The sequence below is a fragment of the Phyllostomus discolor genome, chromosome 13, assembly GCF_004126475.2.
Source record: "Phyllostomus discolor isolate MPI-MPIP mPhyDis1 chromosome 13, mPhyDis1.pri.v3, whole genome shotgun sequence".
Classification (NCBI taxonomy): domain Eukaryota; kingdom Metazoa; phylum Chordata; class Mammalia; order Chiroptera; family Phyllostomidae; genus Phyllostomus; species Phyllostomus discolor.
In genome coordinates, this window is record NC_040915.2 from 2,977,194 (window position 1) to 3,004,491 (window position 27,298).

General features: G+C 57.4%; 3 protein-coding genes and 1 long non-coding RNA gene across 7 annotated transcripts in view; 2 read left to right on the plus strand and 2 right to left on the minus strand.

Moving 5' to 3' along the window:
• UNC5A (unc-5 netrin receptor A) overlaps nt 1-1,346 on the plus strand; it is a 52,696-nt gene extending 51,350 nt beyond the window's left edge. For both annotated transcript variants that reach the window (XM_036014129.1, XM_028528501.2), the window contains one exon: nt 225-1,346. In XM_036014129.1, coding sequence (XP_035870022.1) covers nt 225-390 — 166 coding nt within the window. In that variant the 3' untranslated portion in view covers nt 391-1,346. The remainder of the gene's footprint in view (nt 1-224) is intronic.
• HK3 (hexokinase 3) lies at nt 1,319-17,571 on the minus strand. Of its 3 annotated transcripts, none has more exons than XM_036014127.1 (19): nt 17,468-17,571; nt 14,446-14,566; nt 10,552-10,714; nt 10,192-10,346; nt 9,976-10,095; nt 9,788-9,883; nt 8,817-8,916; nt 8,556-8,739; nt 7,936-8,091; nt 7,550-7,783; nt 6,911-7,206; nt 6,662-6,801; nt 6,442-6,561; nt 4,421-4,516; nt 4,152-4,251; nt 2,396-2,579; nt 2,127-2,282; nt 1,727-1,960; nt 1,504-1,648 (listed from the first exon to the last, which is right to left on the minus strand). In XM_036014127.1, exons 2-19 carry the CDS (start codon nt 14,539-14,541, stop codon nt 1,504-1,506), a joined length of 2,775 nt encoding a protein of 924 aa, XP_035870020.1. In that variant the 5' UTR covers nt 14,542-14,566; nt 17,468-17,571. The 3 variants fall into 3 exon arrangements, with proteins under 3 accessions (XP_028383828.1, XP_035870020.1, XP_035870021.1); XM_036014128.1 differs by lacking the exon at nt 17,468-17,571 and adding an exon at nt 17,259-17,426 and having other exon boundaries at nt 14,446-14,579; XM_028528027.2 differs by lacking the exon at nt 17,468-17,571 and having other exon boundaries at nt 1,319-1,648; nt 14,446-14,541.
• Nucleotides 7,495-27,213, plus strand: LOC118497915. Its single transcript, XR_004900430.1, has 3 exons — nt 7,495-7,505; nt 20,591-20,594; nt 26,807-27,213. It is a non-coding gene; the product is annotated as an uncharacterized LOC118497915 (long non-coding RNA).
• The window catches only part of UIMC1 (ubiquitin interaction motif containing 1), a 111,823-nt gene continuing 108,509 nt past the window's right edge, over nt 23,985-27,298 (minus strand). Inside the window, 3 exon segments of the mRNA XM_028527312.2 lie at nt 23,985-24,563; nt 25,082-25,124; nt 26,107-26,170. Coding sequence (XP_028383113.1) covers nt 24,353-24,563; nt 25,082-25,124; nt 26,107-26,170 — 318 coding nt within the window. The 3' untranslated portion in view covers nt 23,985-24,352.

The following is a 27,298-nucleotide window of genomic DNA, read 5'->3' on the forward strand; positions in this document are numbered from 1 at the left end:
ATGGGCAGGGAGGGGCGGCCAAGGCCACCTGCAGCCCAGCCTGGCAGGGAAGGGTGGGTGGGGTGGACAGGATGATGGGTGGGGCCTATGCCCCATCCACCAGCAGCCGGGGCATCCAGCATGCTTGGCAGAGGGAACGCCCTGCCTTGAGGGGGGTTGGGGGGCAGGAGGCAGCAGCCTGGGGTGAGGACGGCACTGACGGCCCTCTTCCCTCCCCTCCGCAGCCATCTCAGCTTCTTCGCCTCCAAGCCCAGCCCCACAGCCATGATCCTCAACCTGTGGGAGGCCAGGCACTTCCCCAGTGGCAACCTCAGCCAGCTGGCTGCGGCGGTGGCCGGCCTGGGCCAGCCCGATGGTGGCCTCTTCACAGTGTCAGAGGCCGAATGCTGAGGCCAGCCAGGCCCCCAGCAGCACCACTCTCACCAGCTTTGGGACCCATCAGGGACAGGCGGAGGCCGGGTGGGGCCCCGCCCCCACACCCGGGGAGCTGCGAGGGCAGTCCCCTCCTGGTGGACTCAGTCCCTTCACACTGGCCCTTCAGACCCTGCCCACGCTCCTGTCCCTCCGTGGCCTGCCAGGCCAGGCTGGCACTGCCCCTGCCCCCAGGGCCCAGGGTGGACAACGCCGGGAGCTGGACCAGCCCCTGCCCATCTGTGTGTGTGTGTATGTGTGTGTGTGTGTGTGGCTACCTCTCCTCCGGCCCCTGGCCGGGGGCCGCGCACGCACAGTGCGCACACCCTGGGCTCGAGACACGGCCCCCAACTCCTGTCAGAGCCGGACCTTATGCAAACATTTCTGTGCCTGCCGGGCAGGGGCACATCTGAGGGGCCCGGCTCCAAGCCCGTGGGACCGAGGGCCATAGCCGAACGGGGGGCGGCCCCTGGATTCAGGCACACGACCTCCACACAGGCATGTGCCCACGCATGTCTCGTGCGCCATCTCACCCGCATCCCCCCTCGAGCACATCTCACGCTCTACACCTGGAGGCCGCTCGCGCCTCTCACGCCCGCCATCAGCCCGCATCTGCCTCACATGCTGCCCTCCTCCCACCCACCCAGGGACACCCCACGGCTCCTCCCCGTCCTCCCCTGCCCCCCACTGAGAGGAGCCCTGCCCAGTGGGGCGTGTGAATATGCAACGGGAGTTCCGGGCTGGCCGATGGCGAGTGTGCGTGCTGTGGTGTGCCCGCTCCCGGGCCTGTCGTGTGAAGCTCGTGCCCTGACTCTGTCTTAAGTGCGTTCGTGCACTTACACTTGGCCTTATGTACACAGCCTTGCCCGGCCGCCGGGGCGCGTAGGGATTTTAGCGGAAGCGAATGTAAATAAATTATATATATATATTGCTAACCCGAGTGCCACTTCTCTACAGGAAGCCAGAGGCTGAGGCCAGTGGCCACAGTGGGGTCACGTGAGGGCTGTGCTGGGAGTCCCAGGGGGCTGGGCCTGGCTGGGAACGGGTGGGGCCCAGGCCCTGGTCCAGTGCAGCTCAATCCTGGAGACTCCTTCAGACAGGGGCCTGCTGGGCCAGGCGGCAGGCAACAGCGGTGACCAGGGCTGCACCTTTGCCTGACCCATCCTCCGACTGCAGGAAGGTGACCACACAGCGAGGGGCCAGCTCCCGCACAGTGGCCGCCACCAGGCCAGAGAAGCTGTGGGAGAGGGGCGGAGGTGAGCCTCAACAGCCAGGCCCTGCCCAGCCTCCCCACCTGGCCGTCGCCCAGACTCACTGGGGGTGCAGCTTGTAGAGGGTCCCGTCCACACCCACGGACACAGTCAGCTTGTCCAGGCCCCGGTTCTCACGGATCTTCTCCACCACGGCAGCCACACCCGCCCCACAGAGCTGGGCGGCCCGCTGGGACACGGCCTGGCACACCTCTAGGACCATCAGGGCATCATCCGAGGTCAGGGGCAGCCCCAGGTCCTCTAGGATGGCTCGGACCTGCCTCAGGGCCAGGCTGTCACTAGGGACAGGAAGGAAGAGAGCTCAGACAGGCAGGGTCTGGCATCGGCTCCCGCTCTCTCATGACCTCTATCCCCCGGGGTGGAGCTCCCTCTAACCAGCCTTCCACCCAAAGAGAACAGAAAGACTCTTTGGGAATGGGGAGGGGGTAATGCAGATCTCAGCACCTTTCGATCTCAGAGAGAAACTTGGTCTTGAAAATGTCCCTGGTCTGAAGGCGCTGGGTCTTCTGACCCCGGAAGAGAACTCCAAGGCTGGTCAAATGCAAGAGGATATGGCGGACAATCTCCCCCAGGTACATGCCGCTGATCATCTTCTCAAACCTGCATGAAAGTATGTTGTGCCCACAGGGCGGGCGACCCCACCGACCACCAGCACCAGCACCAGCGGAGGCCGCCAGCCGCCCTCGCCCGGCCCGGCCCGGCCCGGCCCGCACCTCTGTTTGCCGGGGTTGATGGACGCCTGGTCCACGAGTTCGTCGAAGCAGGTGGTGAGTGTGCCCAGAGAACCGTCGTCCCCAAAGGCGCCCCACTCCATGTTGATGCACATGAGGCCCACGTCCCCGGCCACTCCTGCCACGTTCTGGAGCTCCTCCATGTAGCAGGCATTGGTGCCGGTCCCTGAGGAAGACCGGACAGCGTGGGAGCCACTGACTAACGCACACAAGACCCCTCTGAGCCCTCTGCACCCCGAGACAGCAGAATTTGGGCTCATTTTTTACCTCTGCGGCTTCTCACACTCATGCCCTGCCCTGGGTCCTGGCCATCCTTCCTAACCTTCCTTCCGCAGACCCCACCAGCACCAAGCCCTTCGGGCCTCTGCTACCCCCCTGCCAGCACCGCCATCAGTGAGCCTCCTGTGCTGCCCCAGGGCTCCTAAAAATGTCACCAGTTGTGTCATTCCTCTGGGAGATGTGTAACAGCCCCTGCTGCCCACAGGTGAGAGGCCTAAGCAACCTACACTGGCCTTCAGGTCTTTAGTCAAAGCAGCTGGAGCTGCACCGAGTGCCAAGGACGCAGGCAGGTCAGCGTCAGGCCAGCAGGGCCCCACAGAGGCCAGAGGCGGGGCAAAGAGCAGCCAGCTTGGATTCGGCCTGTGTGTGCCCCAACAAAGGTGCAGAGAAGAGCACCGTGGGAGCCCTGGGCACGGTCAATCTTCCCACCTAGAGGGTCAGGAAAAGCTACAGAGAGGACGTGAGGTTGGGATTTGGCCATGAAGCTGGGAGTCACGGAAAGGAACGGCATTGCAGGCAGAGGCCAAAAACAGCCCCTTCCTCTCCCCAACGCAGTCAGCTCTGGGCAGGTGGGCTCCTTGTCCGCCCCACCTGGAACTCCTCCATCCAGGGGTTTATTCCCACGGCAACCTGGGTGCACCTGTTCTGGAAGCTCCTGGACCCGTGAGAGGTTGTCACACACCTCAGTCTCCGAGACCCATGCCCAAGGGCCTGCAGACACCCTCCTTCCCCACCGAGCCAGATCCCTTCTTCCCAGGCTTCCCTTGCAGGTCTCCCTGATCTTGCAGCCCCTTCCTTTGTGAGCCCAGCCTTGTCGCCCTGCCACAGAGAGGCAGGGTCAGCTCTCTGACCTCCACGTGCTGTTCTAGGCTCAATGCCTGCTAAATGGTCAGTTTTGAGAAGGCAGGTGTCTCCCACCTTCTTTATGCATCTTTCTGTCCCTTCATCCAGCCCCCAGCTGGCCACAGGACAGGTGCTTAATAAAGGCTTCGAATCTGGGATAGCCTGAGTGACCCTCGCAGCCCACTCCCTGTCTACCCCCGGCCCCGCAGCACAGGCACTGAGACTGCACCGCCACGAGGCAGGCGCTGTGCCTCGCTTTGCCTCAAGATAGGCACCGTTATCATCTCTGTCCTAGAGACGAGGAAAGCGAGGCTCTGGTGACCTGCCCAAGGCCATACAGGTGCAAGTGGCAGAGCCAGTATTTCCCCCTGGAGCTGATGCATTAAACAGAAGGGCAAACCGAGGCTCAGAGAGCATCACTGAGTCAGCAGCTGAGGTGGGATGGGTACCCCCACTCCAGACTCCTGGCCCAGTGGGGGGTTCCAGGGCTCTGCTGGGTGGGACGCGAAGGATCCCGCGTCTCCAAGGCCAGGGGAACGTCCAAACCAAGGAGGCAGCCGGGGGCAATGAATTAGCATCAGGCAGCGGGGGCACAAAAGAGCAGCGTCCTCCTCACCGACGATGAGGCCGACCTCACAACGGGGGTCTTCATAGCCACAGGACATCATGGTCCCCACCGTGTCATTGACAATGGCAACGACATTCAGCTTCACTGCCTGTGCACAAAAGGATGCTGCTAGTTGCTGGGCAACATGGTCGTCACGGCAACCAGTGCTGGACCCAGAGGTCTCTACTTCAGAGGGTCCCCATCGCAGGAAGCAAGAGACCCTTTGCTCCTCTCCAGGCACGCCACATCCCAAAGAACCCCAGAGGCAGATGCCCTACCTGTTTGCGCACAATGGCCTGCCGCAGCAGCCCCACGACGTCCTGGCCCTCGCAGTCCGAGGCGCTGAAGCCCTTCGTCCAGTTCAGGAGGATGCCCTGGCGTGGAACCAAGTGGGACAGGGAGCTGGATGCCCCTTGGATTCTCACTGGGCCTCCCACAGAGCCTCCGTCCCCTCAAGCACACAATGTCCGCCGTCCCCAGGCAGGGTCCCAGGCCCACTCGCCCATACTGGTGCCCCTGCAACTCCTCCAGCGCCTTCCAGTGTGAAGAAACCTGCTGACAGCCGCCTGACCCGTGTCTTCTGTTAGTTCCGGGGTGCTCAGGGCAGGGCTTCTTTAAGACACTGCCCAGAAGGAATGGCCCCTTGTGAGTGGGTTAGGGAGAGGCAGAGCTGGTCACAGGAGTGCTGTGGGTGAGGGGGTGGGCAGAGAAGACTCAGGCATCCACAGCAGCGGATTCTGCTCTTTTGGGAAGACCTGGCCAGGGTCGCCTGACAGGAGGACTTCTCGGAGCCAGGACGGAGCCGGAGCCGGGTCAACAAGAAATTCACTTGTGTGTGTTCCAGATAGGAGGGACCCATAGAAAAGCCGAAGCCCAGACACCGGCAGGAGGTGCGGGGGACCAAACAGATGCACCTTTATCGTGAGCAATTGGCCTTAAATTGTGAACTTCGGGACTGGCCTTGACTGCTTTTCTCCGTGTGCTTCCCCTGAGGTAGGGCAGGGGAAAGGACGGCTCTGTCCTGGGGGCGGGGCAGGGGGGCAGCAGGGCGCTGTGAAAACACCAACTGACACTGTGCCTAGCAACAGTCCCTGTCACCCCCTTTCCCATGTGACCACCGCTAGGGTGTTCTGCCCCCCAAACAGGAGCCAGCAGGCACAGAGAGGGAATGAGAGGCTGGCGGAGGGGAGCCAGATCGTGAGGGTTCACTGAGCTTCCCTGTTCCCAGACTGGATAAGGAGCCCCCACCTGGGGTGGGGCGCTGGGCAGTCAGAGCCAGGCTTCTCACGGCTTCCTGAGAAGGAGTTCTACACCCTCCTCCCTGGGCCCACCCTTGGGGGCAGAGAGGAGACCACGGATTCTGGGGGTCTGAGAGCAGAAGAGACCTCGCCCTCCTTCCCCAGGGAGGTGTCAGGACCCCGGAGAGGGAGCCTGGGTGTTTCCCCAAAAGCTTCTCCCTTGTGCCTGCACTTTCTTTACAGCTGAGGCCAATCGCTATGCAGCCAAGGGGCCCTGCCTAGGGAAGGGCCCCTCTGAAGACTAGGCTCAACACAGAGATGCAGCTCAGTGATAGATCGATAGAACCCTGTTTCTAGCATGCCTGATTTTGCATCTTGAGTCTACCTGCCTCTCACACCTTACAAGACATAATCAAAGGCACCAGCCGCTTAACCTGGAGCGGGGACCAGCAGAGAGACGCTGTGGGCGTGGGCGCAGAGAGGGAGCAGAGTGCAGAGGCAAGCGCCAGACAGGTCGGAGCAGGGGCAAGCAGATTGTGACAGCCACGGGGGCTGCTCGGAGCCGCAGGTGGGTGCACACAGTCTAGCCTTCTTGTAGGAGGGCTTTGGGGTGTGTGCTGAATACCTGCTGCTCTGCCACCCCACAGCCAGGTGCTCACCCCCAGCGGGCACTGGCAAGGCCTGGCACGGGGGAGAAGGCAGAGAGCCCGTGTGAGCACAGCCCCTGCAGGGACGGGGGCAAAAGCTGGTCCCCGCAGGTCCCTCCACCAGCACGCCAGCACCAGGGGCAGCCGGGATCAGGCCTATCCCACTCCCAGGGGCCCAGACCTGACCTGGGGCCCTGTCCACCCCAGGCCTCTTCATGAGCCTAGGTTCCAGGCCCCTTCACCACACCCATCCACCTGGGCACACCACGTCTAGGGAAACTGAGGCTGGCTGTAGACTCAGTCCAGTGGTGCCTCTGCCTGCCCCTCCTCCCTTCATCCTGCCCACTCCCTGAAGGGCATGTGGGTGGAAAGCCCCTGGGTATGGCTTCTCCCAGCCCTGCCACCCTCTCTCACCTGGTCCAGGCCGACCTGCCTGCAGGGGAAGGAGAAGGTGAAACCCAGCGGGAGGCTCTGCCCGCTCAGGCCCTGCTTCTGCTGGAAGTTCAGGATGCAGTCCACGATGAGGTCAAAGAGCTGAGCGGAGCAGGCGGGGTGGGGTAGGGGGGACAAGTCAGCATGGGTGGAGCCCTGACGCTTGCCCGCCTCCCTGCACTCAGCCCCAGGCGGCGGGCACCTGCTCTCCAGGGCCCTGAGCCACATGCTCAGGGATGGAGTAGATCTCGCTAGTGATCTGCACACCGCTCGCAGCCACACGGACCAGGAGGACTCGGAAGTTGGTGCCCCCGAGGTCCAGTGCTAGGAAGTCCCCTCGTTCTGTGGGGCAGAAACTCTCAGTGCCAGGATGGGGTGGGCAGCTCCCTCCAGCACACACTGTGACCCCCAGGAGCCCACCTCCCAGCCCCGCACTCAGGCCGGTCCTCACCGCTGCCATCAGGGGTGGCCCGGACGTAAGTGGGCAGCATCCGGAGGGAGGAGGCCTCCCCTCGGAGCCCCTGGGCCATGGCCTCCCGCATCTGCGCCTGCACCTGCGCCAGCTGCTCATGGTTCAGCCGGAACAGGGCCAGGGTCTCCTCCAGCATGCGCCGGTGGGCCGCCACTCGGGCAGCCACAGCAGTCACCATCGCCACACCCCGACCACCCCCGTCCACAGAGGGGGTGAAGGAGACATCACATTCGGGGGCCAGGAGCTTCACGGTCTCCCGCAGGACACTGAGGAACCTACACAGACACACAGCAGACCACCCTGTCTAGGCACCGAGCCCTGAACCCCAAGGGCTCACTGGAGCCCAAGCCCCACCATTCCAAAACAGTTCGATTCTCAATGTGCCTGTGCACTCACTGCACACCCAACCCCCAGGGACCCCTTGCACACCCAAGGAGAAGTGGAGTTCCCGTTCTCTAGCCTCTTCTGGCCCCCAGCCCCCATCTGGCCCCACTCTGCTTGGGTGTCATCTGCACCCACTGCCCTGCAGTCCCAGTACCAGAGTGCCCTCTGGGTGGGTGTCTCACACACGTGTGTTCTTGCTCCCTGCTCACACAGGCTCCTGTGTTTTCTCCATACCTGGGGTGTCGCTCAAACACTTGGCCTCCGGTGGCCACCGCGATCTGCAGTGTCTGCTGCTCCCGGCCGTGCTGGAGGCGGGTGAGGACGGCGGCCAGGGCGGCGGCGCAGAGGCGGGCTGCTCGAGTGCACACGGCCGCACACACGCGCTGCACCAGCTCAGCGTCCTCGGCCCCCGGACTCAGGCCCAAGCCCTGCAGGATGGCTCGCACACGGGCTGTCCCAGTCGAGGGGCTGGGGGACAGGGTGCTGATTTGAGGCTCAATTTCCCAGATGCTCCCTGTCCCTCTTCCCCCAAAACCCCATGGTTACGTGGGGGACAGAGCATCCTCTCTCCCCCAAGCAGAGAATCCAGTTGTCTAACCCCGCTGGCTCCCCGCACTCACTCCTCCATCTCGGCCACATGCTCCAGGAGGACACCCCCTTGGCTCAGCAGGGCTGGGGAGGTGCGGCCGCCAAAGAGGACCCCGTGCTGGGCCAGGTGAGCCAGCACCTGCCGCACCAGCTCGCCCAGGTACAGGCCGCCGATCATCTTCTCAAACCTGCAGGCAGGAAGGATGGCTGGACAGAGGTTTTCCTAAGCCCTTGGCCGAGGCCCAGCTGCGGGAGCCCTGGAGGAGGGGTTGTTTTCTTTGGGGTCACCAGACTGGAGGTTCCAGAAGCTAGTGGTCTCCCAGGAGACAGGTGGGTGTTTACCCAGACCCACTGCCCCCTCCAGCTTAGGTTGGGGTTAGGGGGCTTCTGGAGGGTGACAGGGACCAAAGGAGGGTGGGAACAGTTTGCCCAGCTACCTAGTTGCCAGCTCCCGCCAGGGCTGGCCAGAGCCAGGAATAAAGGTGGGCCAAGGGTTGAAAACTCTGAGTTCTAGAACCTTGAGCCCTTCCTTCCTTGAGCCTGGCCAGGGCCCCCAGGGAACAAGAGGCTGGGCCCCGAGGGCTGAAGCACAAGGACAGCGGCAGATGGGGCGCAGAGCAGGGTCAGGGCCAAGAGCAGAAGGCCAGGGCACCTTTGAGCGCCGGGGTTCAGGGACTCCTGGTCCAGGATGCGGTCGAACGTGGTCAGCACCGGCCCGAGGACCCCATCGTCGCCGAAGGAGCCCCACTCGATACTGACGCAGACACGGCCCCGGTCCTCGTCCAGCACCGCCACGTGCCGTGCCTCCTCCATGTAACAGGCGTTGGTGCCGGTGTCTGGCGGGGATGACCCCGTCAGGCCTGCCCACAGGGCCCCCTGTGTCCCACCCACTGCCACAGGCGGCCCAGCTCACCTACGACGAGCCCGACCTCACAGGGTGCGCTCCCCGGCCCACAGCCCATCATGGTGCCCACCGTGTCGTTCACCACAGCAACCACGTCGACGCTATAGGCCTGCGTGTGCGAGAAATGGCAGAGCAGGGAGGCCTGGGGCTGGGTGTGGTCCGGAGCCTATCTCCAATGGAGACACCCTGAGTCCCGGGAACACGAGTGTCCGCATGCCCAGACCCCCCAGGCCCTCCACCTCACCGAGAAAGGCCTTCCCTCCATCCCACGCCCTTTGGCTCCTTCACCCCAGCTCAGGCCCTGGGGAGTCGGTGGCCCCCAACCTCAGCCGTCCTCCCCAAAGGACCAGTGCCCCCCAGGACCAGGGCCAGGGGGGCCAGCACGGCACCTTGAAGACTTCGCTGGAGACCCCTCGCTGGCTCACCTTCCTCTCGACCTGGCTCCCCAGCTCCTCCCTTGAAGCCCTATCTTCCGGCTGTGCACACAGCAAGGCTGGCCAGCTGGGTGGCCACTGGTCTGGGCAGACTGGCCTTCCCAAGCACCCAGACTTTTGCCTGTGCCCTTCTCTGAACCTGGATCCTCCCCAGCCCCCAGCCCCCAGCCCCCAGCCCCAGCTCAAGCACCTGGCAAACTCCTCCTTTAAGTCCCTGTTCCAGTCCCAGTGGGCCCTCCCCTGTGCTCCTGGGGTCCCCGGAACTGCCACTGCAGCAGGGACGGTCTTTGATTGGAATGCTTCCCCACTAGGCGGTGAGGTCCTTGAGGAGAGGGACAAGCATCCTCATCACTGGTCCCCAACCTGCCTGCCCCCCACCCCCCAAGTCCTAAGCACTGACGTGGCCTCTCTTGGCCTATCGTCTTCATCTGGAAACCAGGACAAGTGGCGGCCCGAGTCATGCTGGACCAGGCACACAAGCAGGAAAGGCGAGCAGGCCTCCCAGAAACAGAGGGCAGGCCCCCAGGCAGCCCCGCCTCCACTCACCCCCTGCCTCTTGATGGCATCTCGGAGCAGCTGGACGACGTCCTGGCCTTCCACACCGCTGCACCTGAAACCTTTGGTCCAGGAAATGAGGATGCTCTGGGGGCAGAAAAGTGGGTCACTCCTACAACAGCCGCCATGGGGCTGCAGCCCCTCCTCCACCTCCCACCCCCAAGTGCATTCTGCCTCACCCTGTCCAGGCCGGTTTGGTGACAGGGGAAGGAGAAACTGAACCCGAGCTGCAGCCTCCGGTTGCCCACAGGGAATGCGTCCAGGAACTCAGACAGACAGCGAGCAGCGAAGTCGAAGAGCTGTGGGGCATGTGGGGGCATGAGGGTAGCTTGGCTCTGCCCCCACAGAGCCCCGGCCACACCGCAGGTCCCTGAGCCCCAGCAGAGAGCCCTCACCTGCTGGCCAGGACCCAGCATCAGCTCTTGGGGGATCAAAAATTCCTGGCTGCGGGGCTCCATCTGACACCCCTCCATGCCGGTCAGGGTCACCCACAGAACACGCAGGGAAGCTCCGGTGGCCCCCAGCTCCAGCACCAAGAAGTCCCCTTGCTCTGAGGACAAGCAGGTCACAGAGAGGCATGCAGCTAGGGAGACCAAGCCTTCTGCCTCCCAGAAACGTGCCCAAGGCCTGAGTCTTGTCAAGAGACCTTAGAGATGGGAACCTCAGAGACAGGCACAGGGATAAGAAACGTCCCCTCCCCCAAGTTACAGCCCTCTCCCCAGGCCCGGCTGCCCGCTGGAGTTGGTGTCACCCACCAGTGCCATGTGGGATGGACCCCACATATGCGGGCAGCATCCGGACAGCAGGTACAGGGCTGGCCTCGCCTCTCAGGGCTAGCTCCATGGAGCCCAGGATCCTGGCCTGGATCTGCCGCAGCTGTCGCTCTGTCAGCTGGAACTGGTTCAGGCACTCCCGCACCTGGGGGAAGACAGGCTGACATCTGGGCAAGAGCCCTGATGGCCTAGCCAAGTCCCCCAATATCAGCCAGGACAAGTCAGCCCTGCCCAGCTCACCCTCCCCTTGGCTTCCCCAGGGCTGGCCTGAGCCCACTCTGAGCCTTGCTGGTCTCCCCGCACCACGCAGTCCGCCTCTTACCTCCTCACACCCTGGTTCTCTGGCCGCCTACAGCCTGCACCCAGCTCCAACACCCACAGAAGGCTCCTTTTGGGAGGAAAGATTCACCCACTTCCTCCTGCTCCATTCCCTTGTGGCTTCTCAGCCCACAATGCCCCCAGCCCCTTCTACGTCACAGAATCCAAGGTTTGGTGAGAGCCTTCTCCCATCACGCCACGACTGTTTGCTCTGGGTCCCCAGGACCCAAAGCCAAGCTGCTCAGTGAGTTGTCACTGAAGAATCAAGTGAATGAACACACGTGTGAACAAACTTCAAGTTCAGGTGCTTTCCTCCCAGGTCCACTCAACTCTGGAGCCTGAGCAAGCCCAGCCCTCGCTGGCTTTGCTTTTGCTTTAGCACAGCATCACTGTTTATTATTCTGCTCTCCCGGACAGACCAGCGCTGAGGCTGGGAGGGGCTGGGCCTCCATGAAGATCGGTCCATCTGGGGACCCCATGTGGTCACCCAGGGGTGCTCTGGCACCTGGTGGGGGTCCTAGGGCCTGAGAGTCTCCCCTACCCCCAGTCTGTCCCTGTCCAGAACCCTGTAGGCTGGGGCTATGTCACACATGGGAAAAGCTCCCTATGTGGAAGAGCAGGACCTGTGGAGAGAGGTCACGTGAGGCCTGGAAACCTGCCAAGCCGAACATCAGCGTGTGACAGGAAGGAAACCGAGGTAAGGGGGTAGAACGCAGGAAAGCAGGACAGGGAGTCTGCAGGTGAAGTGATGAGGAGAGTCTGGAGGCCGCACTCCAGGGTTCAGCCCTCGCCTCAGCTGGCCGGCCCCCCAACAATGGGGGGCGAGGCCCCCTGTGTGCCCAGCACTGTTCTCAGCCCCCAGCCCTGCACCGCTAGCTGCGGCCTGCCCGGAGGCACCCACACTCTAGAGGAGGGGCAGAAAACAAGCAAAGAAACAGACGGCACAGTCTTGTAGTGATGCCAACTATCCTTTCTTTAAAATACAGAAATGGAAGTCCGAGAGTGAGCAGGGAGTAGAAGCGTTTCTGGACACCGGCCAGGGAGGGCCTCCCCGTGGAGGTGGCCTAAATGAGGGGAGGGAAGGAGCTGTTTGAACCCCTGGGGAAAGAATATAAAGGCATGGGATTTGGGGAGGGTTCGGCCGGGAGTGGATCAGAGTGGGGGAGGGGAGAGCAGGCAGGAGACAGGCCACCCCGGGTCCTTCTCCACCAGGAGCTGTTGTGGGGGAGCTCAGTAGAGCCCCGCTACCTGCCCCCTGTAAGGAATCCCCCGGACAACCATCTGGCCCGCCCTTCGAAGAGGCCCAGCAGCCTGCCCGGGGTTCATGGGAGGGGCCCAGCCCGAGACTCTGTTCCCGGGCCCCCACCTTCTGTTGCCCCGCACTGGACCCGTCCTTGTAAAGCAGCCAGTAGGGCACCTGGATGGGGAGGCCAGGAGAGACTGGGAAGGGAGGCTGCCCACTGAGGGAGACAGGATGACTCTGTCTCACCCCGGCTTCAGGTTGCCATGGGAAACAGATCCCTGAGGCGGCAAATGGCCCCGACAGAAGTGCCAGAGGTTCAGTTCTCTGCTCACGGTATTGCAGATGCTCACAGCAGCCACAGGGCTCGCTTGGGGGGCTTCCTTCAGCCACGGGTGAGGAGACCGAGGCTCAGCCAGGGACGGGCACGTGTAGAAGCCAAGCAGCTCCGAAGGCACAGGACGGGATCTAAGCCCTGCTCTGTCTGACTGCAGAGATGCTTCTACCTAATTGTGAAGCCTTATAAAAACCAGCAACTTCTGAAAAGAACCTAAGGCTGATGGAGTTGCAGCAAAGAAACCCCATGGGACCTGGGAAGAGAAGAGTTACATCCAAGTCCTTGTCCTGCCACTTCCCGGCTGTGTGGCCCTGGGCAAGTCACAGCTGTCTCTGAGAGAGTCCCCAGGACCAGGCGCCATGTCATACAGCTGCATGTCAGAGCCACACGGGCTGGCGCCCAAAGCTGACAGCACCCAGGAAGGCTGTGTTGATTGAGTGGCTGCCGGGACATAAGAATTCAAGGGGACCCTGTACGTGAATGTGTAAAGTGCTGTTCAGGTGTGAGGGGTGTGTTTTTATTGCTCAATGACAGTGGTGGATGCACAGCAGCCAGGAGGAGCGAGGGAGTGCCCCCTGCCACCACCCTCCCCCAGGAGGAGTGGAGCGAGGCCTCAGTCAGGAGAGCGAGAAGCACAGCATTAGAGCGAGGCTGCATCTGACAGGCCCCTGGACCAGCTTGCACTTGGTCAGCCAGTTGGGCCAATCAGTCACCCCTCTGAGCAGCCTCCCTGCTCTGTCCAGCGATAGCAAAAGCAGCACCACTTTTTCTGGGAGGACTGAGAAGGGCTACAGCGGCGGTGGCCTGGAGGACATGCTCACTGATACAGGGGTTTCCTCTCCTCAGAGCAGGAGGAACGTGTCAACCGCTGGAGAGCCTGAGGTGTTACTGCCCCTCTGGCAACAAAAAGACACCTGGGGATGGGGTGGGGAAGGGGCTCGGGGAAGGGGCTGCGCTCAGATCGCACGTGGTTACTAACCCACCGCCCTGGGGGACCGTGGGAGGGGAGCCAAGGGGAGTCTGTGGGGGAGTGTCTATCTTTAAAGGGCAGGTGTGTGCAGTGAGGCCGGCACAACAGGTGCCAGACGGGCGTGGGAGCCTCAGGAGGCAGGGGCAGGAAGTGGTGGGAGAAGGTAGCTGGGGCCAGGACCCGCGGCTGGCCCGGCTGCAGGAGGTGCACAGAGAGAATGTTGACAGTGGGGTCTGGGGTGGAGGTGGGACAGGGTGAAGTGGGAGCATGAAGTACAGTGAGGGCGACACCCCCACAGTGGGGACAAGGGACCGAGTCCAGCAGAGGTCAGAACAGGCTGGCAAGCTGCTGAAGCTGCAGGGAAGGACTGGAGAACCCTTTCCCGGGGCCCCCTCCATATTCTCTCCTGTCACTCACCCTCTAGGGGCTGGGAGGACTCAGCGGCTTACACAAGTGTTTCCTGCTCAAGGGTGTGGCATGCAAGGGCTTAGAATCTTGGTCAAGACCACAGAAGGAGGAGACTCTGGTCAGAGCTAGCTGGGGGCAGGCGGAGTAAGCTGGGCTGTGACCTGGCTCTGCCTGGCTGCGCGGCGTGTAGAGGGAGAGACACCTGCAGAAGTGGCTAGGGATGTGGGGACAGCAAGGGCCTTGAGAACACATTTCTCTACCAGAAAACCACAGAAGGTCCTTGCGAGGCTGTGTCAACCCACTTGGGGCAGAAGCACCTGGGTGGCAGGGTGGCCAAAGTAATGCATTTGGGGCTGAGACACCTCAGCTCCACTCAGGTGTCTGTCTGCCCCCTCTCTGAGGCCCTCTTCCTGGGCTGTAAGGTGGGGGGCTAATCCCCACCTTGCATCTGTGTAGGAGACTGTTACCAGATCAGATGGGAAAGCCTTAGAAAACTGGAAGGGGCTACCTTGGTGTGACCCCATGACCCAGAGCCATCTTCAGCCAATTCTGCTCCTGGCAGCCCTGAATGGGCATAGGATGGGAACCAAGTGTCGAACTTACCAGCTCAGAGCTGTCCGGGGGGCAGGGCAAGCCCTCCTGGGGGCAGCCAGGGGCTCCTTCCCCTGGCTGCAGCTCTACAGACCCCTTGGAGTCCATGTGGTTCCACAGTGGGGGTGGCCGCCTATGGGAGGAAAGGACAGCTTGGGTGAACCACTCATTCGACAGGCTCTAGGAGGCTGTGACTCAGACCTTTGGGCACAGGAAGTCACAGCCAGAGCTCAGAACCTCTGACCATCAAAGATCACTAAGTAATCAAAGAGGAGGCTTTCAGTTTCCAGGGGCGTTAATGAGAGCGAGCTGGGAAGGCTGCTTTCTGTTCCTAGCACTTTTCACTCATCCTGGCATTCGGTCTTGTTTACCAGCTCCTGATGCCTGCTCTGTGAGGTGCGGGGGCACAGACGGAGCCAGTCAGAGCCCCGCCTTCAGGGCCTCACAGCCCCACAGCGGTCCCAGGAGGTGCACACAGGCACCGATTGAGATGGATGTGCTGCTTTTGGGAGGAAGGGGGTGATGTGCTGGAGAAACGGGAAGGCTGGACTGCAGATGGTCCTTACGCCAAGCTGAGGGGCATGGATTTCTCCCTGAAGATATGAAGACGGGGTGGGGGTGGGGGTTCCCACTAGTGGCACAAACATTAGCAAGTCATTTATGACTTCTTGGAATTTCAGTTTCTTCATCTGTATCACAGGAGGGAATATCTACCTGTGCATGGTGGTTGGGAGAAATACCATATTTTTTGGACTATGAGACACGCTCCCCCCAAAAATTTTTTGGAGGAATAATGGTTGCTAATGCTGCTGTTAAGTTCTGTTTACATTTACATTGGTGAAATACTATGTTATTTGTTATTAAATATTTTACCACATTTTTTGCATAAAAATTTTTTTTATTTTCCTCTAAAACCTAGGTGCATCTTATGGTCCAAAAAATATGGTAAATGGAATCACACCTGGGCAAATGCCTTGGGAACTTGAATTTAAGCCTCAGCTCCTGGGTGGGTTTGGAGAGGGGCAGCAGGGCCCGTATAAGAAGGGCTCTGTACCCAGAGCCACTGCCCCAGGCCGCTCGGCCTCAGGGCCTGGTTTTGCTTCATCTGCCAAATGGGACCAACAGAAGCCAAAGGGCTGTGCAGGCAAATGAGCTGAGAGCAGAAGAACCATGCTCAGTGTCTTTGGATTATTTAGCTGAATCTGAATGGAAACTCGAGGAACCTCAGTTTCCTCTTCGAGGACAGGGAAAGAAAACGCAGCTCTTGTGAGGAGGATTAAAGGAGCCAATGGTTCTGAAAGTCCTTCGCACACTGCAGAAATGTCAGGGGTCGTGTTCACTCAAGCTAGAGGCAGTGCCACTGCTCCAGCAGGGTCCCCAGGGGGCCTCCGTGACCCCGGCACCCTTCACGGGTGAAGGAAGCGAGGAATGCGGTGGGGCGCCAAGGGCGGGCAGCGGGCCATGTCCACGGAACCACTGCACCTCTCCTCCTGGAAGAGCAAGCTGCCGGAAAGACACATTCCCACCTGCAGCCCTTCCACCTGCTACTCCCATCACCCACTGCGGTCACCTACAGTCAGTCTCCCAAGGGCCCAGTCCCGGCCTTTTCCTGATTCGCCACTGCTCGGCCCCCTCTCCAGCGTGCACAGCCATAGGCATTCTCTTCACCCCAAAACCTCTGGTCGCTTGGCCTCCACAGCCAGCTTCTTCCGGAGTCTCTCATCGTCTTCGTAACTCCTCTCCTTCCCCTAAACAACAGGGCTCCCAGTCTCGGATAGCTCTCCTTTCCACATTCCCTCTTCATCTCACTTGTCCCCAAGATTTGACTGAAGACGTCTGTGTGAGGAGCTCCGAAACATGCCCGCCCCAAGCCACATCCCACGTGTGGATAATCTGATTCCCGACCCGGATGCTGGAGAGGCTCCTTGAATTCAACAAGCCACGTTCATTTCTCTTTCACGTTGCCCACGGTGCGTCCCCCGTCCTCCACCTGCCCACCCAACCCACTCCCAACACAACACCAGAGTGGCTGTGCTAAAACAGATCTCATCACATCACTCCCCAGATCTCGTCCCCAAGAAAGGACGTTGGCGGTCCCCTGGGGATGGATCCCACGGCAGAAAGAGAAGCCCCAGACTCTGCATTATGGCGTCACCGGCCCCTCACGCTGTCCTCCCACCAGCTCCCTTCACTGCTGCCCTTCCCGCTCAGGCTGCACATTGACCCAAGCTTCCCTGCCTCCTGCTGTCCAGCCTTCGCTCGCCATGGTCCCCGAGTCTGGAACCACCGTATCTCAGTCACCTCTGCATCTTCAAGGTTCCAGCACACGGTCTGACACAGGCAGGTGCTAATGCAACTCTGTAAAACTGGGGGTGGGTGAGGAGGTCCTACTCAGAAACCAAGAAACAGTTCCTAACAAACCTCTGCAGAGCCACAGACATCGGTACCTGCACTCAGTTTCTAAACCTGTCGAATGGGAACATCAGTTCCACATACATGGCAAGTCTGTTGCAGGCACAGTAGGGCACCTGGGCGATCACCTCTGGAAACGGCTGAGGACGCACACCAGCTGAGCTGCCACCCGCGAGGCCTGGCAGGTGTGGCCGTTCACTCCCTCACCCTCCTTCACTCCCTCTTCTCTGACACTCGTTCAGCACTTCTCCACACCAGGGACTGTGAAACTTGCCCCAAGGAGCCCTGTGCTCACACCCTCAGGCACCGCACCCACATCTGTCTCCTCCAGCAGAGTGTCCCTGTGGGGGAGCACGTGTCTCTCCCATCACTAGGTCCCCAGACCTCAGTCCAGGGTCTACACACACCCAAGGAACTGTGAGCCTCTTGGCTTCTGTAGGCTGAGTCAGCTAGACGGAACAGACCTTCCTGTGGAAAGGAACTCAAGGATGCTGGCTGGGTGGGGAGCCTCCATTGAGGACCAAAGGTGTAGCCTTTCCAGCCTCCACTCCTGCAGTAGGGGCCGAGCAGCGGAGCGAGGGTGAGGGGTGGGCAGGAACTAAACAGCCATGGAGGGTCTTACCTGGAGAAGAAGCAGCAGTGGGTCAGCCTCCTCAGGCCTGAGCTCTTCTCTCAATATGAGGCACCCCACTCACCTCTCAATATAAGGCACCCAAAAGTGAGTCATAAATGGCCTCAGCAATAATGTCCCCAAGCCGCACCCTCTTACTGAAACAACAGCTGATTCACTTCCTTTAGTATCTGTCCTAAGAGGAAGTTGGAGACCTGGGCCCAAAGGGCCCCGGGACGTGCCCTCTGCAACACTGGGTTTTGAGGTGGTGGTTTCCCTCTGAAAATTTGGAGAGGCCTGGTCCGTGAAATATGCCATCTAATGGACAATTTTGAAAATGTGCAAGCACTAGTGAGCAAGAGATAACTCGGGCTCAGAAGAGGGAGAGACCAGCCCTGCCCTGGCACGGGTGGGCAGGCTGCAGAAGCCCAGCCTGGAAGGAACAGTTGTATTCCGGCAGAGGCGGTCCTCAGAAGAGAGAGGAGCACAGGCAGCATCAGAGTGCAGGACGCATTGAGGAATGAGGTGCAGCTCCAAGGGCCTCAAGAGGAGACATGCAGATGGGGCTACACGGTGGGAGAGGTGGCGGCTAGACCTCGGAGCTCAGCCTTTAGTCTGTAGGCCAAGGGGGAGCACAGGCTCATGACAGGGGTCTTCTGTGCTGAGAGGGGAAGGGGGTCTCGGGCTGTGGTCAAGCTGGTGGCCACCAAGTTAGTTCTCTCCTGGTCTGGTCTTCTTGCTCACTGCTACAGTATGCAATGTGTGTGTCCCTCCGAAACTCATGTTGGAAACCTAACGCCCAAGGTGGCGGTATTTGGAAGTGGGGCCTTTGGGAGATGACTATGTCCTGAGGGTGGAGCCCTCGTAAATGGGATGGGTCTCCTCTTCCAGGAGGGGTCCTCCCGGAGGGGTCCTCCAGAAGACCCCTCTTACTCCTCTAGCCACGCTGGGGACAGAAGTCCACAACCAGAAGAGGGCCCTCACCTGATGGTTCTGTCACCTGATCTCAGCTTTCCAGCCCCAGACTGTGAAAAACACATTTCTATTGCTTCCAAGTCACCTGGTCTGTGGCATCTTATTATAGCAGCCAAAACAGACTGAGACACCTGCCACGGTAAGAGACAACACTGCACCAATTTTTGCTTTAGGGAAACTGGTGGGCAGATACTTTAAAACTTCAGGCTCATCAGCAATAACCCTACTGCGGTCCACAGAGAGTACGTGACTTCCACATGGCACCAGGGTGGAGACCAGGGGCAGTATCTCTTGTATTAGTTTCAGTATGACTGCTGCACAGATACCAATTCAGGCTTTCAAAGGCAGGGAACCCAAGGATGGGGACAGGAAGAACAGTCACCCACTCCAGAGCGTCCTGCCTGGCCTGGAGTTCCAGCCTCTCTCGACTTTGCTCACATGGGAGAGAATATGGAACTGAGTGCCAGAGCCCAGCTGTGGTTCACGCCCAAGGCCAGTATGCAGCCTCCCGAGCCCACACAAGGACACGCCCCTGACAAGCAACACCAGGGCTCCCCGTCTGTTTCTGGAAATCTTGTGTCCATCTGCCCCCGGAGGAGGGGTCCCAGAACCCAGGCTGGTGTCGGGGCCTTTGGAGGGAGGAGGCAAACTGGACCCAAGGTCTGTGAACAGCTGGTAGGCCCAGCTGTAGCAGAGGCACAGCAGCGGCCAACAGTTCTCTGCCAACACCAGATGGCCACGGACCAACAAGGGAAGAGCAGTCCTGCCAAGGCCCCCTCACAGCCCCTTAGTGCCCATCTCCAGCAGTCCAGAAGGAACTGAGAGATGGGGGGAGGTGGTCAGTGGGAGGAAAGGTGGGCACAGCCAGAGTGCCACTGCTGGGTTAGGAACCAGGCCCTCCCTGCTCTGAGCTACTCCCAAGCAGACAGTGCCTGGCAACAAGGCAAATGGGCTCTGATAAGCCCCCCACAATTCCCTCCATGCCCTTTCGCTAGGAGGTGCCTTCCAGCTCTCCTATGTCCACCAAGCTGCTGCACTCTTAGGTCTCTATTCACACTGATTGCTCTAGGATGACTCCCTCTTTGCCCTCTCCAGCTTTTCACCTTTAAATTACACCTCGGTCAGCACTGATGCCTGGGGAGCCTTCCCTGTTAAGCTCCTCCTGGCCCTGACCCCAGCTGACTGTGGCCTACGGATCCTATGGTGCCTTAGATTTCCCCCACCATTGCACCAACAGCCGTGGGCTCCCGGCAAATGCTTCTTGCTCATCTTGTGAGCCCCAGGGCTTAGTTCTAGACCCGACAAGGAAGAATGGTAATAACTTGTTAAATTGAAGAGCCCTCCCACAACTGAGAGGAAATTGGTAAGCTCTGCCAGCCCTCCTGGAGCACGTGACCTCAGCAGCCTTCCCACTAGGGTTGCAGGTGTTTCCCTCTTCCCACCGGAACTACCATCCACTCAGCACCACCTGCCTTCCCCTCGCCTTTGTCTATGTCTGCTAAAGCAACCCAGGGCCTGTGACCCAGGAGCTCCAAGTCAGGGAGCTGCACTTGCATTTGCAATATTCTGAAAAGACCACCCAGAGGACCAGGTGGGGCATGCTGTTTATTACCAGGGAGTGCACCCATGGCAGCGGATCGGGCGAGACCATGCCCACCTCTGGCCTTGGCGCTACTTATAGGGTCAGGGAGAAAACAGCGATTATGGGCAAAAGCTTTACATTTTTGTGATACACAGGAGCCTCGTGAGGGCCGAGACGTCCACATGCAGATGTTCTCTTCATCCCTTAGGGCTGCTGCCCTGGCAGCCCTCTGTTCTCTGAGGTCGTGGAGGGGCATGTCCTCAGTCACCCCCCAGGGCCAAAGCTACCCTGCCTCACAGGTGAGAAAGAACACATCCAAATCTGAAATCTCCACTGAGTCCTGTGACTGGAGGGAAAGGAAGGCAGTACCACAGTGCAGTAAAGAGAGCATGAGCTCTGCTGGCAGGCAGGCCTGGGTTCAAATCCCATCCCATTTACCAGCTGTAGGACCTTGGGCAAACTTCTCTGCCTCCCTGAGCCTGTTTGTCCATGGGTAAAACACAGGGAGACTCACTTCTCCATAGGATTTGCCTTAGCGTGGGTTCCCCTGGGATAAGATCAAATTTGAGTGCAGACAGTTAAGTTGGGAAGGGATGCAGGGCAGGGCTGGGATGCAAGCGATGTATGTGAGACTCTGTGCTCCCCAATGTCAGGGGGCCCTCAGGTTCATGAGCCCGGGAGTGAGCAACTTCCAGCCAGCTGGTGAATCGAAAGCCCTTATCTCCCCTCAACAAGGACCCCTAAAAGCAAACAGTTTACACCTCTCCTCCCTAACTGGAGAACACATAGCTTACACCTCCCTGGTCTGGGAAATAGGGAGCCGAGACCCAATTAATGCCACATGTGCCAGCTAAACTCAAGGACAGAGTCAGGGGAGCAAATAACAAAAACCCCATTAAAAGCCAGATAGATCCAAGATAAAAGTAAAATAGTGTTAACAGACCAAAGAATAATCCCAAACCCTCCCTGAAGATTCTCATGTGCAGAAGACACAAAGACCTCAGGATGCAGACTTAGTGTGAGTTGATTCCAGAGCACGCCCATGCCCCTTCCCTGGCATGAACCTCATTTCCTCCTAAACTCACAGGGTCCCCATGACACCTGCAGCCAGGGGAGAAGCAGGCAGTGGCAGCTCCACACAGGTTTACCCCGATCCTGTTTCCAAGGCCCCTTCTTTCTCTGACTCTCCAGTGAGCTAAAGAGCCCTGCCTCGGCCCACCCCTTTCCTATACATTTTCTAGGGAGCCGAAGCAGAGTGCCGCCCAGGCTCTCTCCTATTGCTTCTCCCATCCCAAGTCCTTCCTTTGTCTTGCTGTCCCCAGCTTTAATAAATGTGCTCTCAGAATCACCTGGACTCATGTTGGGAAGTCTTTCTCAAGCGAAGTCAAGCACCACACACTACAGGCCAGCCTGCTGCAGACCAGCGCTGGGCTAGTCCCTGTCCAGTAGCACCGAGAGGCGAGGAAGCTGGGGTGCTCACCCTCTGACTTCCAGGTTCCACTGGCTGAGGGCCGCTTCAGGACCCCGATCATGTGGCACTCCCAGCCTGTGCCGCATGCCCAGAGAAGGGCTATGGCAGAGTCACAGGTTCTTGCGATAGGACTGTATGGGGTTACGTATGAGCATGTGAGTACCCAGGGCAAGACGACGAGGCACTGCCTCTGCTACAGGGCTGTTGTGAGGATGCAAGAAAATCACCACCACCACGCCTCACATAGAGAAGGGCCCCTCTCCCAACTTATGGCAACTGCTTGTGAAGGTCAGGGAGCTTCCTACATCTCCACGGTTCAGCAACACCAGAACAGCTGCTTCCCATCTCGGAAGACACGGAAATCCCACCGGGCCCGTAGGAGAGCTCTCAACACCCAGGACTGCAGCTTACTGTGCAGAGTGGTTGATGGAGTGAAGGTAGAGGACTCACCCATCTGAGAACTGTTTCTTCCTGCATCTGCACCCCGCCCTCTGTGGCTTCTCCGCCTCTCATGCTAACACTCCTTAGGACACACAAAAACAGCACCACGTGAGTGACCACAGCTGCCATGGCCTCGTCGTCTTGTGACAGGTGCTATGTCTGTACACACGCTATTTAACCCCGAGGACCCTGTGTGATTTTCCCCACTTTACGGACAAGGAAACTAGATCTCCAGAGAGAGTGACCTGCATCAGAATCAGGGGTTCAGACTCAGGATGGTGGGATACTCTTTCCACGGACTTCCTTCCTTCACCTTCTCAGCAATGCCCCTCCCACACAACCAGTCTTCACCAGAGACAGTGGAAGGTGGGGGGCGGGGGCGCCTGGAGAGAGGGGCTGTTTCCCTTTGACTCCCCCATTAGCTAACAAAAAGCCTATTGTTCCTGGTCCTGCTTGTCCACACCCTCCTCCAACAATGTGCCACTGACCCACATTCTAGGTAGACTGCTCCATTTTAAGCTAAATATCCACTTTGTAAAATCAGCCCTTTCCCTTTCTTATCTTCAGACAGAGAAGCAACATGCTACCCCGTTTACAGTTCTACCTCCAATAAAATGTTATTTCATGAGAAGACTAGTGGGAGTTAAGCTGATGGGACATCACTCATTTACATTAGAAGGAAAACAGGAAAATAATCAATACTTCAGTCAAAATAAAGCATTTTCTTTTCCTGGATTTTTAAAAGAACATTTTATTTATTTATTTTTAGAGAGGGGGAGGGAGGGAGAAAGAGAGGAAGAGAAGCATCAATATGTGGTTGCCTCTTGCACGCCCCCTACTGGGAACCCGGACTACAACCAAGGCACGTGCCCTGACTGGGAATCGAACTGGCGACCCTTTGGTTCACAGGCTGGTGCGCAATCCACATCAGCCAGGGCTATAGCATTTTCTTTAGGAGAGAAGAGGCGGCCATGGACAAAAGTGGCTTTATTTGTTCTTCTCAGCCTTTGTTTACTCATCTGAAAATCAGGAAGGATAATACTTACCTCACAGGATTGCTGCAGGAACTAAGGGATTAAGTGCACTGAATGAACCACAGAAGTTGCTCAAAAACTAAGTGGCATTACTCATGTGGAGCTGGCCTCAACATCAGTGCCGTCCAACGCCAAGTAACAGGCAGAGCGCCTGCCATCCTGCCTTCGAACTCAGAACTCAGAGATCGTGAGCACAGGGCACGCAGGCAGGAAACTGTGCCTTCGGTCCCAGGTATCTTTGAACTCCCTGGTCTAACACACACCTCATTTGCATGAAAGAGAGAGAGGGGTGGGGGGGAGGGAGGAAGGAAAAGGTAACACTGACTCGATACATCAGAAGTTGGGAGAGTCCGTGTCCCTGTTCATCCTGTCCCACAACCTCTCCCATTCCTCAGCCACCCCCACAACGATGTGACATCTCCACGTCGGTTTGAGCCACAGTCAGCTTTCCGAACGTCCTCATCTGATCATCTTCCTCGGGCAGGTGCTCCTGCCATGCAGCATCCTCCCACGACCGCCCACGCACTGAGGACAGACCCCGTCTCTGTTCTGCTCCGGAAGCTCCTGGGCAGCGTGGCTGAGAGTGTGCACTCCTCTACTAACGTACTGAAATGGAACCTATTTCCTGTTACTGTTATGGTCTCTGACAGCAAGAGATCCAACTGTGCTTTTAACAGGTGAATATGCCTGGCATCCCCACTGGTTATTCCAGGAAGGAAAAATAATTGCATTGAAACTAACTAAAACCAGAGTGTTCACTTACAAATTCCTGAGCAGAACAGCAGGACTCACCCCTTAAAGGTCCTAAGCTCTGGCTGAGAACGCATGACTGGGCGAGGCATCGAGATAAAGTAACTGGTCACTGAACGGTAGAGACAGCAGAATAAGGAGCAGGAGTCAGTGCGCTGGCTGGCACCCCGCAGAGTGATGTCAGAGAAGGTCGAGGGGATAACCCCATAGTATCTGGAACTGTGCACCACACAGTCAGTGAGTATAGGCTGCGTATCAAAGACGAGTAAAAAGTCATTCAGAAACATGAAATTTATGTCTGAGAACTAGCTCCACAATTCAAATAGCCCCTCCCCAGACCCTGTAATACAGAGGGGAAAAAGGAAGCTCCATCTCACTGAAATAAGATTTCATACAAACATAGATAAATATATTTAAATTTTCTTTGAACTATAAGCAAATTCGAACAGGCTGTTATAAAACAGAACACTATACACTGATGTCCGTACAGATCATACAGAACACGAAACCGGAACGCCGAGCGGGTGCTCATGGTGGGGACTGCAGGGCCACAACCTGCTCAGCAATGAACTGGGCCACCAAGACTTAGTGAGCATGGCCTCCCCTACTCCTCATGCTTTTGTCAGCCTCCAGACCCTAGAAATTCAGGATTTTCTCCTTCTTCCTCTGCCTGCTTTGGTCCGTGTCCGGCTACCTGGCCGGACAGTAAACTGCTTTTTAAAGTCAACTAAGCAATCTGTGGCTTCTGAAATGGAAACGAAAGACTTGATGGGAGACTCAGTTAAGTCGAGCTGTGCGAGGGAGCTCTGCACGTCTCTGCTGCAGCCAGCCTCTTCCATCCCCGGTGAGGGCACCCTAGAGAGAAGGGGGAATTCAGAATTTGATACACACCACTAATAAGCAGTGTCATGTAGTATAGCAGGGGCTTTTACACATATTATTGATTCACATAACCGTTGTCATCATCCAACCAGACAAGTCCCATCATTCCCCTTTTACAGATGAGGACATTGGGTAAATCGTATACGTAAAGCTACACAGTTGGACGGTGAGGGAATGAGGATTCAGAACCAAATTCCCAAGCGGCTGGAAATCCAAGTCAGAAGACCAGGGTTGGCTGGGGATAGAGGAGTAGAGACAAGTAAGAAATAGCTTTTGCTTTGCTAGTTTTAACACAGTAAGTGAACTGAGTTGCCCTCGAATTGTTAGCCCAGATATGAGGGTGTCACAGAGGTATACAGAGAGAGGTCATACAGTTCCAGTGATTTCTACAGTCAACAGTTTGAAAACCACACCATACACAGAGCCCAGGACCAGGCCTGTCCTTTCCTAGAACTGGGGACAGCCACACCCCAACGCACACCCCAATGCACCTGAAAGCCACTGTTTCTGAAGACTTGGTCTTTATCTCTGCATCTGTAATAGGAGAAAAACAGGAATAATGTTGTTAGTAGTATCGCAATCATACCACTGGCTCACTGATCATGTGCTTCCTGTGTTCTGGGCACTGCTTTTCGTCAAACTGATCCAGGTGGCTCAGCGCCAATCCCCACACCAATGGAATGTGAGCATTTAGCATCCAACAGGCTCAGCTGCAGAAGTATGGAGGTGAACACTTTTGAATGAATGACCTCTGCAGAAACCTACTTCAGATCTGGACCTGAAGAACACGGAGTTGCCAACCACCTGCAGAGAATCACAACCTGCTGATCTAGAGGCAGCAGGATGAGGGGCTCAAAGAGGCCGCCTTTTTAGTCATCAGAAAGGCTTAAGCAAAAGTTCCTCTTCCATCTGCATCTAGTGACTTTTAACAACAGCAACAAACAACCACTATAGTAATAACAGCAGCTAACATTTATCAAGGGCATATCTGGGCCAGGGGACATGTGTGGAGCTTTACTAGATACAATCTTTACAGCCCGAGACTGGCACTACTCTATGCAATGCACATAACCAGCCAACTCTTACGTTCCCTAAATCCTAGGCACAAAGAGACAGGTACTTCCTACAAGACGTCAGGGGCACAGGTTTGGACATTAAACTCAAAGTAACACAAATAAAGCACAAAACAATGGGAGGAGGCAGTAATGCCGGCGTGTCTGCTTTTCCATGCCTTTTCCTGTGAGGGTATGTGGGGCTCATTTCTTTGTCCGGTCACCTGGAAATGTCTTTTCCCAGTCCAACAGGCTTTAAAAAGCCTGAAATGAAATGTGTGATGCTGCAGACAGGCTACCTCCCCATCTTCCTCAGGGAGAGATGGCCCAGACCGAGTCTCAAAGGCTGGCTACTCCGGCCAAATGTGCATCCACCTAGCTCCAACAAACAGGGAGGTGGCAGAGGTTCTTTTCACTGGAAGGCCTTAGCCAGAAGCCCGGAAAACTGGTCCCCGAGTCCTTACCTTCAGTCTTCTGTTCCGACTGGTCTAAGAGACTGAGGAGTCGGCCTTCACTGCGCCCTTTTTCCTGTGACGCAGATAAATAAATGAAAGGGAAGGGTTACCTCATGGCAGAAAATCTAGAACACTTCTTTAGCCCAGATCACACCTGTCTCCAGGAGAAAGAGGTGTGGAGGCGCTCCTCGAGGGAAGCCTTTTGCTTTCTAATAAATGAGGGTGCACAAGCAAAAAAGATAACCAGGGTGAAGAGAATACATCTTCATGCCAGTATTATCCAAGAACAGAAACCAGAGTGAAGGCAAGTTATTCCCCCAAGATCCTATTAAACAACAGTAGCCTTTGGCCTATGACTGATTTGGAGAGATTTAAAATAAAAAATAACAGTTCTGAGGTACGTTCTAGGGGTAGGAATGCCAGAAGAACCACCTGGCTCTGTAGTCCGAGCCCCAACTCCAAACCACCACCTCAGAGCCATCCTGTTCATGCAGGGCCCCCTTCTCATGTCCTGACAGATAATGGCTTCTTCCTCTTAGTGTACACTGATGACTCTAGGCCTGGAAAATAGAGCTGTTGTGTTTTATTTTTCATTTCTAAGCTAAGACTTGCTCTTCCTAATCTCTAATCACAAAGCCCAGAAAACACATCCACCTTCCCAATGACCAAAGGCCACACCCCTCGGCCTCCTAAGACCAGGAACGCAGAGCAGAGCTGGTCTCGGCTCCTGGCAAGGGGGTGTGACTGGAGAGACTTTCTGCAGAGCAGTTTGACTGTGTTTCATCAGATTTTTAAATGTTTATGTCCACTGCCTTAAAAATTCCACTTCAGGAAATCTATCTAAGGAAACAATCACTGGTACAAAGACTGATTAATGTTTTAAACAGTTTTATAGTAGAGAACTGGAAAGAACCTGAATGTCCTATAATAAGAACAGTTAAGTGACTGTGTGATATAAACATTCAGAGTAATTTTAAAAAATAGTTTAAAAATAAACCAAGATGTTTAAGCTACATGTTCAGTGCATACACACATATAGTACGGTGCCAACTACATTAAAAATGCATAGAAAAAACACTGGAATTTTCCCTAATTCTTCGTATGTTTTTTAAATTTCATTTTTTAATTATAGTTTACATTCAGTATCTTCACTTTTAAAAGTATTTGCTGTACTTTCTACAATGAACATATAAGTATTATT